Genomic DNA, 12,110 nt, shown 5'->3' on the forward strand with positions numbered 1-12,110 from the left:
ATATTATTCCAATTCCTGGTTTATATAAGAGCTCCTGACGTGCTGAAATGGAGGAGGGACATCTACAGCATCACACTGAGGTTCAGAGAATGAACAAAAGGAACCATAAAACCCTCCACCAGTTCGATCCACCACAGCCACTAATGCAGAAAGGTCCTTTGGAACTGAACTATAGCCTGGATGGTGAACTCTCCTAAATCACACGGTGCCAGCGGTACTGCTGGTGATGTTCTCCATGGAAAGTCTGAGAAATCATGGAAGCCCCAAATGTGAGACCCCAAAGGTCAGAGCAGAGGTGCACTGCCTGGGCAGAGGACACATTAGCTTTGCTGGCACTGCTGTCCACCTGTGTGGACTTTGGCCAGCAGTGCCACATGTCTGGCAACCTTCCTCAGCATCGTGGCTTGCACTGGTGAAAGGAACTGAACGGGGAGGATAAGAGTGTGTCTCTGGTACCTGAGTCACCCAGGAAGCACATGGGATGGACACCTGTCACTGTCCTCCACCTAAGCTACACTACTGCTTGATTACGTCCACATTTCCTAAACTACTTTTCTTTCTCATCCTCCACTTTGGGATTTCCATTTTAGAACACACACAGAAAAGGACATTTTACTAAAGTTTTATTGTAAAAACACAGCTCCCCAGATTTATATAAATAAGCCATATACGTAACATACGATTACGTTCACTCCATCCTCCAACACTGACAGCTTTAAAAAACCGAAACAGGCTAAAAGAATGCAAGTCCAAACAGACGTTAGGTTTCTGATGACCAAGTGATATCTCACATGGAGCCTCCTTCCTCTACCAGCCTCCAAACAAGATGCTGAAAGTACACAGCACTTGCAACACCCCCAGGAACTGACAGGGAGGCATTCGAGCCTTATGAAGAGTTCTCACCCACTCCCCAGGCATCATCAGCCGCCCATGTTTTCATGCTGTGTCAGTGTGCGGTGGGTGAGAAAGGAGGGGGCAGTTTGCATAGCAACCTCCTACACCCAGGCAGCTCAGCTGTTGTACCCTCGAAAAGAAGCAGGGAAGAGCAAGCAGAGTCTGCTTCCCTGTGGCTGGCACCTCCAGCAGCAGCCCAAAGGGAGACCCTTGGCACTGCCAGTTCTGTATGGACATCTGGGAAGGGCGGAAGAAGGTAATCTCAGCATTCAGAGAGAGGAGAGACAGGTGCTGGTCAGAACCATACCACATGATAGTGGGGAAGGCAAAGAAGAGAGGACACAATGTTGAGCAAGTGGGAGGAAAAAAAAATATAGGGCTAGACAACACCTTTTCATATTTGTTTCCCCCTCCTAGTGCTGCTGTATGGCTTTGCAGCATGTCAAGAGATTACCTGTTCCCCACTTCCTTCCTGCTTTGGCTCAAACACCAAGGAAAGAGCCACAGACCGATGAGAAATCCCACAAGCAAGGACAGGACAGCTTAGCAAGTTTACGCACACGCCAACTATATGTATCCCATGGAACTGTTAGTCAGTATGAAAAAAAAACCAGTCTTGACGTTTAACTATTAAAAATAAAGCCCCACCTCCAGATTGTACAAAATCTGTCAAGAGAAGGAAGAAATCTCTTGTATGAAGCAAGTCTGGGACCCAGCCAGATGTCAGGAGCACTTCCAGACACACACAGCCAAGCTGCCACCGAAGAACATGTACAGTAGATTCTTCACCTCATGAGTGATCTCAAAGCCAAAAGCTTCCCCGATCACCACATGCCAGGACGACCCAAATTTCTTGTCCATCATCTCTTTGATCATCTTGGCAGCACTCTGGAGAATGGTAAGAACGAGAGTGTAGGGTGAGACAGAGCAAGCAGTGAATTTTTATGCAAACAGCCCCCTGATCTTCTTCTCCTTTTATTAGACTACTCAACAGGTACAGCAGCTGCACCACAGGAACCAGGAGCTCCCCAGAGCTATGCCCAAGGGTAAAACAGATCTCTGTGTTCCCAGCAGCCCCCGACACAGCAGCCAGGAGAAATTAAAGAACTGCATCTCGCAATCACTTCTCTTGTTCACACAGTCTGAAGCGAGAGTTCTGGTTCAGCTGCTGATGAAGTTATGCTGGGTGCAGCAAGCATGAGAGGAGATTCAGGTCACTAAGCTGCAGCTATTTTTACAGGAGTCCATTTTTTTCCTCCAGCTAATTACCAAAACACTGAAACTAGGCTGACTTTTTAAAGGCTCACTTCTCCTAGATCACACCCTGCTTGATCTAAAAAAGGAGAGAGGAAGATTTTGCAATGACATGCGGTGTCTCACACAGGATGGGACAGAAGGAATCTCTGGTTTCATAGCTTTACCTTGCTCCAACACAAAACTGCTCTGGCAACAAGCAGTCTGTGCCCTGCCCATGGAGCAAGGTATGTTTTCCTTTATCGTTGTTTCTCAAAGTTAAGGGCAACCTTTTTGAAAACTGTAACTTCTGCATCACACCCCATTTATATGGTCTCAGCAATTTCATTCAGGAGGCTGAAAGCCAAAAGGGAAGACTTAACAGACTGTACCTAAAGGTTCAAAGACTTTGAGGTACTCATCCTCAAAACAAGAGTCTCTTCCCCACTCCAGTGGGGATGGCCTTGCTCAGTGCTGAATAACAGTTGAGAAGGGCCCATCTCCACACAGTTTTGAACCAAGCCCTCAGGACACAGGGCATTTTATGAAGCGAGTGGAAGCACGTCACAGGCAAGGCAGCACCAGGAAGGAGGTAAGATTTGGGAAGTGTCATTGCTACTAATCCTACAGCTTGCAGGAAAACAAAGTGCTGTTATGGGTCTTGCTGACAAAGAGAAATGAATCTGAGTTCTAGCCAAGCTCTTTGCCTTCTTCTACTCATGCTCAGTGCAGAGAGAGAGTAATAAGATGTCAGGATCTGACTCCACTCTGCCCCACATCCTTAGCCCTGCTCCTGCAGGTTCCCTGAGCTGCAGCAGCTGAAGGCTGGCCATTTTGGGATTTAGCTAGTACCTCATTGTTGGTGGCGTATTTCTCACACGCTGTGACACACAGCTCCATGGCCTCTACACGCATCTCCTCCGGCATGTCTGTGTGCTAGAAAGAGCAAACAAACAAGAGGAACTAAGCAGAAAAATAAAAGCTAGACACAAGACAACAGCAAGTAGCCCTTACTTTGCCCGGGGTATAGCAGGGGTCTAGACTGCTGGCCATGGGAAAAAGGCAACTGGTCCCTGTGACTTTTAATGCTTGCTTCAAGATGGGGGCACCACCAGCTGCACAGGCCTGTCCGTACACCAAGTATTTCCACTGTTTCAGAGAAGGGTAAATATATTATTGCATTACAACTGACCCCTTCATTCCTTTGTCCCAGACAATCTAGAATTTTTCCTTACCTAGCATTAAGACTAGCACTAAGTAAGCCCAGCTTAGAGGAGTAGGTAAATACTTTTGTCAGTTTTTCTGTTATAAGATGAAGGGAAAACATGTTAATACTGCTCTAACCACAGTACTTAACTATTGCTATAAGCATAATAAAGAACTCTAAATTACGCAGCCTTTTCTTCCTCTTCTATTACCTGGCTGGCTAGCAGGATCTTTTACTCCAGCTCCTCTAAGAAAAAAAAGAAAGCTGCATCCAGAAGACTGGACAAGGCTCCTAATGCAGCATATTCAATCTATTAATTGGATCACTTTGCCCCAGGCTTCCTCTGGCTGATGGGGGGGAGCAATGGTGCTAATAAATTTCCCTGGCAGAGGTCAAGGACAGGGAGAAAGTAGTGATGATGACTGGGATCCCTCTGCAGGACCATCAGTACCCACATTCTCACAACAACTTGTCAGGGGAGAAATTCTAGTTTGGAAGGTTGGTAAGAATCACAGAATCACAGAATGTTAGGGATTGGAAGGGACCTCGAAAGATCATCTAGTTCAATCCCCCTGCTGGACCACAGGAACCCAGGTGGGTTTCAAATGTCTCCAGAGAAGGAGACTCCACAACCTCCCTGGGCAGCCTGTTCCAGTGCTCTGGCACCCTCACTGTGAAGAAGTTTCTTCTCATATTTAAGTGGAACCTCCTGTGTTCCAGTTTGCACCCATTGCCCCTTGTCTTATCATTGGTTGTCACTGAGAAGAGCCTGGCTCCATCCTCCTGACAATCACCTTTTACATGTTTATAAACATTAATGAGGTCAGCCCTCAGTCTCTTCTCCAAGCTAAAGAGCCCCAGCTCCCTCAGCCTTTCCTCATAGGGGAGATGCTCCACTCCCTTCATCATTTTTGTGGCTCAGGTAGAATTTCATATCTATAACACCGGTAAACACGTAAGGCATCCCTCTTCTTACCCTAATCAGCGGAAAGCTGTGAAGTCTTTTATAATCAGACTCCTCCTTTTTCCCCTCCCCGGTGTCTGCCATGGTCCTTCCACAGGGACCCCGGGAAGGGGTGGAGGGGCTGCCTGGAGCTCAGCAAGGTGCTGTGGCACTGACAGCCGAGAGGAACACGGCTCTGAGGGCACAGGCAGAGCAGCTTCAGCAGGAGGGGGTACTTCTCAGCTCAGAGGACACTGCTTGAACAAAAACAAACACAGGAAAGAGAGAGCAAGCCTTGAATTAAAATGGAAGGCAAATAAAATTATTACGAGAATATTGTCCCATCTCAGTTACTTCCTGTTTCTCAGTACCATCTTCGCACGCCACACACTTAGAGAGTTATCTTACGGATCATTAATGCAAACAAATTTAAAACCCCTATAATTTTCCATAAATGAGGCTTCAAGAGCACAGCACTTCCCAGAAGCACCAATTGAGCTTGAGGGAAGAGCCACATCAGGGTACAGCTTCCGACAAGGGATGAGGGAACAATACATCAGCCATTATGTCTATTGATTAATTCCAAAATAATTCTCCCAGGATGCTATTATCTGTGAGGGTTTCAAACTGTGCTCAACAAGCAAATGGTAGGAGTATTTAAGAACATGATCAGTATACATGTCTGGACAGAAATGTTTAACAGGAACATCTTGGTCTGGTTTGTGCACTTGCTCCTCACATCCCCAAGCATTTGTCAGCTGGGGAGGACCATATGGGAAAACACTGGACCATGGCTCTGGGCCTAATTACCAACCAGCCTCTTCTTGGGCAATGCAGAGGCACAGCACTGTCTGACTGGCAGCTCCAGAACATTTCACTGTGCCCTTCCCTCTGGTACTCTCGCCCAGAACAAAGCATCTTCCTCTCTTACCCAGAGGAAGTAAGGACGATCCCATATCAAAGGTAAAACAAAACAAACAACGGTGTCAAGCAGCACCACCCAGATGAAGCATTTATGCCAAGCATGTAGAGTTGCTGGCTAAAGCATCAACTCTGACAGACTACCGGCTCTCACAAGCGAATGTGGAACTTGTAGGTGTCCCCACCACAACCTCCACAGGACAGAAAGGCCACCTGGCTGGCACCCGCCTCCTGCAGCGGAGCAAACCCCGGGAGCTGCTTCAATACCCAGCTTCTCCCTGAGACGTGCCCGGGGCTACAGACCGAGCAGGTCGCTGGGGGCTGCCCCACGGACCGGCGGCGGCTTTCCCGGGAAGGAGCCGCCGAGGGGCGGCCGCAAGACAGGGCAGGGAGGCGGTCTGAGGGCTGCCCGCCAGCCGTGAGTCCGGAAAGACGCTCACAGCTCCGGAGGCGGAGGGCGGCGCAGCCGCGATCGGAGCCACCGGGCACAGGGGCGGGAGGGAGCAGGGCACGGAGGAACCCCCTCCGTGGCACGACCAAAGGGGGCGGAACACGGTCCGGACAGGCCGCACACCCGAAGCAGCCCCCTCACATCGGCCCGCCGCTCTCAGCCCCGCGGAGTGAGAAGGAAGGGCTCAGCAAGCAGCCCCAGACACAGCAAGGGGAAAGGGACGAGGGAGCTTCGGGCACGGCCTCACCTCCGCCACCGCCGCGGCCCACACCACCACCCCAGCGCCGGTTGCTAAGGAAAAGCCGTGCTTGTCGTAGCAACGGGCGCAGGAAGTCCCGCCTACCCCGCCGTCCATTGGCTGAGAGCGCACTGCCTGGCGCATCTGATTGGTGGCCCGCCTTGCCGGCTACCTCGCGGGGGCTTGGGGCGGCGGTGAGGTGTCCACGGGGCGCCGGTTCTGTGCCGCCCGCCGTCCTGGCCCGGTGCGGCTGACAGAGGCGGGGGAGCGGCCGGAGCTGGGGAGCGGCCGCCAGCGCAGTCGCTCAACACCCCCAACGTGGCCTGGGGAAAGGCCCCTGAAAAGGGGCTTCCACGGGGCTCCGGACTCCCCGCCTTCCCCAGGGGCTCAGGGGGGGTTTCGGCTGCAGCGACGGGCTCTGAGCCGCACTCATGAACCCCCTTGTATCAGGAGACTTAATATTTTTCTGACTTAAAACCCTTTGGGGGCCTAGTTCTACCTTTAGATTTAAACAGCAAGGATAAATATTGGAGCAGTTTGGGGAAACTAAGGGGGTTTATGTGTTTTCGTTCTGTGGGACAGGCTCACGTTTGCATGTTGACGCAAATGGAAAGGAGAAAATGATGCTGTGAGGGTGGGTCATGAGTTTGCAAACGGCTCCTATAACACTAACCCCCATCCCCACTGAACTCACCACCCCTCCCCTGCCCTCCACAGCCTTTATAATGGCTGCTTTGGGGTTTTCTTTGTCTCTCAGCTCTCTGGGAAACCTGTGTTGCCTCTGCATCGTGCTAGCCAAACACTGATTGCCTCTAAACCACGGCTTAAACAGTTTCCTAGGGGTCTAGAATTGCATTTGTCCAAAACCAATACAGGTGGAGAACCAGCATACTCCAGCATAATACCAAGGGTAAAGACTTCTCCTGTGCAAAGCCCTGTCTGCCGTGCGTGGTGCGTGGGTTTCCATCAAGACCCGTCCTTGTCTTGCAGAGTAGCTGGTGGGCCAGATCTTCCATGCTGTCTTCTGGCTGGTGTCTATTTGAAACGTCCTCATTGCTGGCTGTCTGCTAAAAGAATAATTGCTTTTTAGCTGTCTGAGAAGGAAAAGAGTGGGGGAGGGACAAGCTGGGCACTCTCCAGCCCCTGCCAGCTCGTGAAGAAGTCCTCTTCCCTCACCGTAATCTCCAAGCCCCCAGCTCTGCCCTATAACCATAGGGAGGACGTTTTATTGTCTCTTCCGCTGGTATAACAGTGAATCAGACCTCCCCGTTGTCGTTTGCCTGACAAAGCAGTGATGGAGGCAGCAGAGCTGCTTTTGAGCTCGGAAAGACGACACAGGCTGCAGTAATCGTTTGTTTTTCTCTGCCTTTGCTGCCAGTGGTGACAGAAATGAAGTGCTGCCTCCCGTCCCCCTTGTTCTCCTACCACTCCTGCCTCCTGCAATGATTCCTTCTCCTTCCTCCTTTCAGTGAGCGTCGGCCTCTTGCAACGAGGCAGGCACAGCACTAAAATTGTCAAGAGACAGATAAAAGCTAGGAGATCTTTTTTTTTTTTTTTTTGAGGAGATAATTAGGAATAGAATCTCTACGAGGAAGATCTTTCCATCATCATTACTTTATCTCCGGGCAGCTATTCTAATCTCTCTGGGGACACAGTGCTTTCAAGCACCGTATTCTTGCTGTGTTTTTTTTAATGCTTTAATCCCTATGTAGTTCACCCACTTTTGCTACTAAGCAGCAAGTCAGCATGAGCTGCCGTGTTTGTGTGTGTATGCCTCTGGTCTTGTGTATGTGTGGAGGGGAAGCACGCATGCCTGTGGGATTCTGGGTTCAATTAAATGTGCTTTTTTTATTATTAATGTGTCCCCAGGGAGTGTTTCCCTTGGGAAGTACTGGGACTGGCTGTAAGGACTATTCACTCCCAGGTGAAAAGCTAAGGAAAAATGGCCAAACCCAAAACTGCAGAGGACCCAAAGACAGGGACACAGTGGTTTTGACTGTGGTGAGTGATACAGCATGGATGCAAGGTAGAGATAGCACCTGAGGAAGGAGAGCATCTCGCTGGCATGTTCCCATCTGCGATGGCTTTAGTTTAGCAAAATGCAGGCGCTTTGTTTGTGGACCCTCAAGTGCAGGGTTTCCATGGGTGGCCTCTCTACAGTGCCACAAGCGAGTCAGAGCCTTGTTGGGCCAACACAGCCAACACATACCTGTCCCTTTAGCTGCTAGTGTAAAAAGCAGATGCACAGCTGGCTTCACATCACCTGATCTTTAGTTTCTGTAGGTGAAGGTGAGTCCAGGTCAAGGGTTTGATTGGCCCCTCTGGATCTTTAAGGAAGTGCAATGGTTGCTCTGCTCTGGCTGGTCCTTTCTTACTCGCCACTAATCACAGATGGAAACTCTTTAGCCCTTTGCTCTCAGCAGCCATGGTGAAATGCATTAAAACAAAGAAGTGCTGTTTGCTGCCTGACATTAGGTTGTGTTGTACTCCTTAGCCGAGAAACAGAAATGCAACTGCTGACTGCAAAATGCATGTATCTAGAACACATATACTGCCTCACATTTTCTTTTAGCCATCTCCATCATTGACGGTAGGAGACCAGACAGCAGGCTGACTCTTCATCAGGCAGAGGGCACCCACAGGCTCTTTCCTTGACTGCTTCTGGCCAGGTTTTGGGACCTCCCCATCATCCCCATGGGCACAGACCCTGCCGTGCCCCGTCTCCTCTCTGCAATAAAGCAGGGGGCTAGAGATTGCTGTCCTGCCTGTCGGCCACAGCCTGGGGTAGCACCAGAGGGCCTGAGGACGTGGGACACACCAAGCTCTGCCCTGCAGCTGCCTCGGGATGGGAAAGATGGTCACAGCTCTCTGGAGGCAGGAGGAGCGCTCAGGAGGCCCTGTGGGGATGCTAAAGCCACATTTCACTGGGATCAGAATCCCACCATGTTGTGTTGAGCTGAGGGAAGGCAGCGATGGGGACGCTGGTGTGTGGGAGCGGTTGGCAGCCAAAAGCAGCCTGGTCTGCTATGGAGGAGAATCATAGAATAGTTTGGGTTGGAAGGGACTTTCAAAGGTCATCTAGTCCAACCCCCTGCAATGAGCAGGGACATCTTCAACTAGATCAGGTTGCTCAGAGCCCCGTCCAGCCTTGCCTTGAGTGTTTCCAGGGATGGGGCATCTACCACCTCTCTGGGCAACCTGTGCCAGTGTTTTACCTCCCTCATTGTAAAAAATGTCTTCCTCATGTCCAGCCTGAATGTCCCCTCCTTTAGTTTAAAATCCTTACCCCTTGTCCTATTGTAACAGGCCCCTGCTAAAAAGTCTGTCCCCATCTTTCTTACAGGCCCTTTTTAAGTACTGAAAGGCCACAATAAAGTCTCCCTGGAGCCTTCTCCTCCCCAGGCTGAACAACCGCAACTCTCAAAGGAGAGAGCAGCCTGCTTTGGGAGAGCTGGATCCCCTGGGCTGCTAGACAAGGCAGTGCCCCATGCATGATCCCGTAGCTACTACCTCTAGTAACAGCTGCTGCTGCAGCCCTGGTAGCTGCACGGGGACATTCCTGTGCCAGATCCTCTGGAAGCCCAGCCCGTTCCCCATGCGAGTGCTGCACGAGTCTTAATGAACCTTCCTGGGGAGGGAGCGTAGGAGACTCCTGGCAGGATGGAGAGGCACAGGAAGGCAATTAGTGCAGCCCCCCATTGCTAGGGCAGCGCGAGGAACGGGGGCGTCAGAAGTGTCACCTCCTGGGGATGAAGTATGGGCTGGCTTGACCTGGTTTGGGGGGACCAGGAGGCTGACACACCACAGGGAGCCATGAGCTGCGAGCACGGAGTTCCCCGAAGCACAGGAGCTCCCTGCAGCCCACCCTAAATGGGGGTCCCAGGGCCGCCTGCGTCCCGGGGAGGCAGAGCCTCTGGCTGGTGGTGCCCTCCAGAAAACCAGGCAGGTGCTGGAGGGGTTCAGGAATTCTAGTGGTTTTCTTTTCAAACCTGATAATTAATAGCCATCAGGCCTGGAGGTTTCCTGTTGCCGTTTTTGACCTAGTTGGCTTCCCTGCAGGACAACTCCCTTCGAAGGGGGTGGTGTTTGAACCTGGCTGAGCCCTTGGCTGACGGAAAGCCCTGCAACAGCGAGACCTGCTGATTAGGAAGGGCAATGGCCACCCCTTTCCTCCCCTTGAAGCACGTTAACAGCCCCTTGGTGGGAAGACAGAGGAGAGCGTACAGGCAGTATCCATCGCACCCGCCTGTCTCCCCCAAAACCTTCTCCATGCTGTTGTTAAAATTTTCCTTCTTTAACCTCCCCTCAGGGTGACTTTGTTGTTCCTCGTCTCTTCTGTGTGCGACGTGTTGTTTTCCAACCAGCTCTCCTTAGAGAGATGCAAGGCTTCTCCTGAGTGCTGCTGGTTAATTTAGAAGCAAGCAATATGTGTAAGTCATTGTAATTACTCCTTCCAGCCAGCAACGTCATTGATTTGTTCTCTCCTCCACCTTTTAAGCTCCGTCCTAGGTTTGCAGCTCTTGCGAGGCGAGGCTTACCAAAAATAAATGGTCCCTTTTTGCTCTCTTCCTCCCCAGATGGGTGAGAAGCAGCTTCTGCTTCCTGCAGAGAGCCAGGGCAGGATGGAAATCAAATATTTATTCCTACTCTTGATTTTCTGTCTCCCAACCAGTTTCTAATCTCTCTGTAATGCCTTCAGTTCCTGAAGAGCCTTATACAGAGGCTTTTCCTGTAAGCTTTTAAAACGTCTGGGTAAATTACATCTAGTTTTCCTGTGTCCCCCCTGGTCCGCCCAACGGGCTGTGACCCTCTGGGAGGAGAAGAGGTCACTCTGCAGAAGCCGTGCCACAAGGCTTCTCCATTTCTCCTGTCCCAGCAGTGACAGATCCACATGTCCCAGGGACATGGCTGGGGTTGGGATCGCGCCAGCGTTGTCTGGCAGGGAGGCTGAGGGCAGTGCCGAAGTCCCTGCCTGAGCATCTCCTGATGTCCCCTTTGTTTCTGCTTTTCTGATGGGGATTCGCACAGATTTCAGCGTGGGCTGGGTTTCCAGGCTCCAGAGGAACAGGTTTGATGCCAGTAGCCCACACCAGCAGCCAAGCTGTTTCCACCCTTGTTCATCCTTCTGCAGGTCTTCTGCCTTGGCCGGCAGCCCCAAAAGCCCCCTTGCAGGGTTCCTGCAGTTTTAAGAAGAGAGTTTTCCAGACCAGTCCCCCCACTATTTCACCTCTACCTAAGTTTATGGCAATGGTTTTGGATATTTCCTCCTCTAAAAAGTGCCATCCTTACTGATGATGCTGCTGTCACTTGGGTGCAGCAGCAGAGGTCACCTGTTGAACCCACTCCTGTTAGCGACGTGAGGGTGAGCCTCCAGCTCAGCAAAGCCCTTGAACTTATGCTCCAGCTGAAGTACATACTTGGAGTTATTTTTTTTTCTTCAAGAAAAACCCTCAGCTTTGATGAGATGTGCTGAAGGTCAAAGCCCCAGACTTTGCTTTATGGCATGAAATACCCTTTAGAAGAAGTGGGAACAGTTCTGGCTCAGCGAGGAGACCAGCACGCCAGCAATGTCAGAGCCCTGGGGAAAACCGAGTCCTCTGGCTTTATGCTGTTTTCCCCAAATATTGGTGAAGTTGTGCTTTTCTTAGGAGGGACAGGACCAACCGAGGGGCAAAAGCATTGTGCAGAGCTGGCCACAAGTAGCTCTAGAATAGGCAGCTCCAAGAGCTGTGCCGAGGGCAAACCAGCTGGTGCCTAGCTAGGTCAGGAACTCATTACTAGTACTTAATTAGATTTATACCCGATGTGAGCTCCTCGCCATCACAGTCTGACCTGGAGGCCATGATTTCCCACTGTTTTCTCCTTCCCTGTCATGGGGATGGGGGTTCCTCCTTCACAGAGTGGTGCTTCCCCCCCAGCCCTCAACGGCAGCCTGTACCCCATGCTGCTCCATAATGGGGTAGATGAGGGGTGCCCAAACTGAGACACCCATCCCCCAGAAGGCAACAATACCCAAGTGCTCATGATGATATTTCTGTAATGCCAGGTACGCAGCTGTGGGCCAGCTGTCTCCCTCCAGGGATGCCACCCTGAGCATCCTGGCAAAGGACACCACAGCTTGGGCCGGCTGGTCCCCTCTGTCCCTGCAGCAACCTCGTGCCCCGTGGGAGGCTTGAACAGAAAACGTCACGTTTATTGTCCACAATCAGCTTTACAAAAGAAA

The 12,110-nt window shown here is 51.1% G+C and overlaps 1 protein-coding gene across 1 annotated transcript; it reads right to left on the reverse strand.

Annotated features, from left to right (window-relative positions):
• Positions 1-648: 648 nt before the first annotated feature.
• Positions 649-5,931, reverse strand: DNAL4 (dynein axonemal light chain 4). The gene is made up of 4 exons (XM_065656362.1): positions 5,897-5,931; positions 4,311-4,531; positions 2,980-3,063; positions 649-1,782 (listed from the first exon to the last, which is right to left on the reverse strand). Exons 2-4 carry the CDS (start codon positions 4,380-4,382, stop codon positions 1,618-1,620), a joined length of 321 nt encoding a protein of 106 aa, XP_065512434.1. The 5' UTR covers positions 4,383-4,531; positions 5,897-5,931; the 3' UTR covers positions 649-1,617.
• Between the last annotated feature and the right edge of the window lie 6,179 nt (positions 5,932-12,110).

Source organism: Caloenas nicobarica, chromosome 1, assembly GCF_036013445.1.
Source record: "Caloenas nicobarica isolate bCalNic1 chromosome 1, bCalNic1.hap1, whole genome shotgun sequence".
Lineage (NCBI taxonomy): Eukaryota > Metazoa > Chordata > Aves > Columbiformes > Columbidae > Caloenas > Caloenas nicobarica.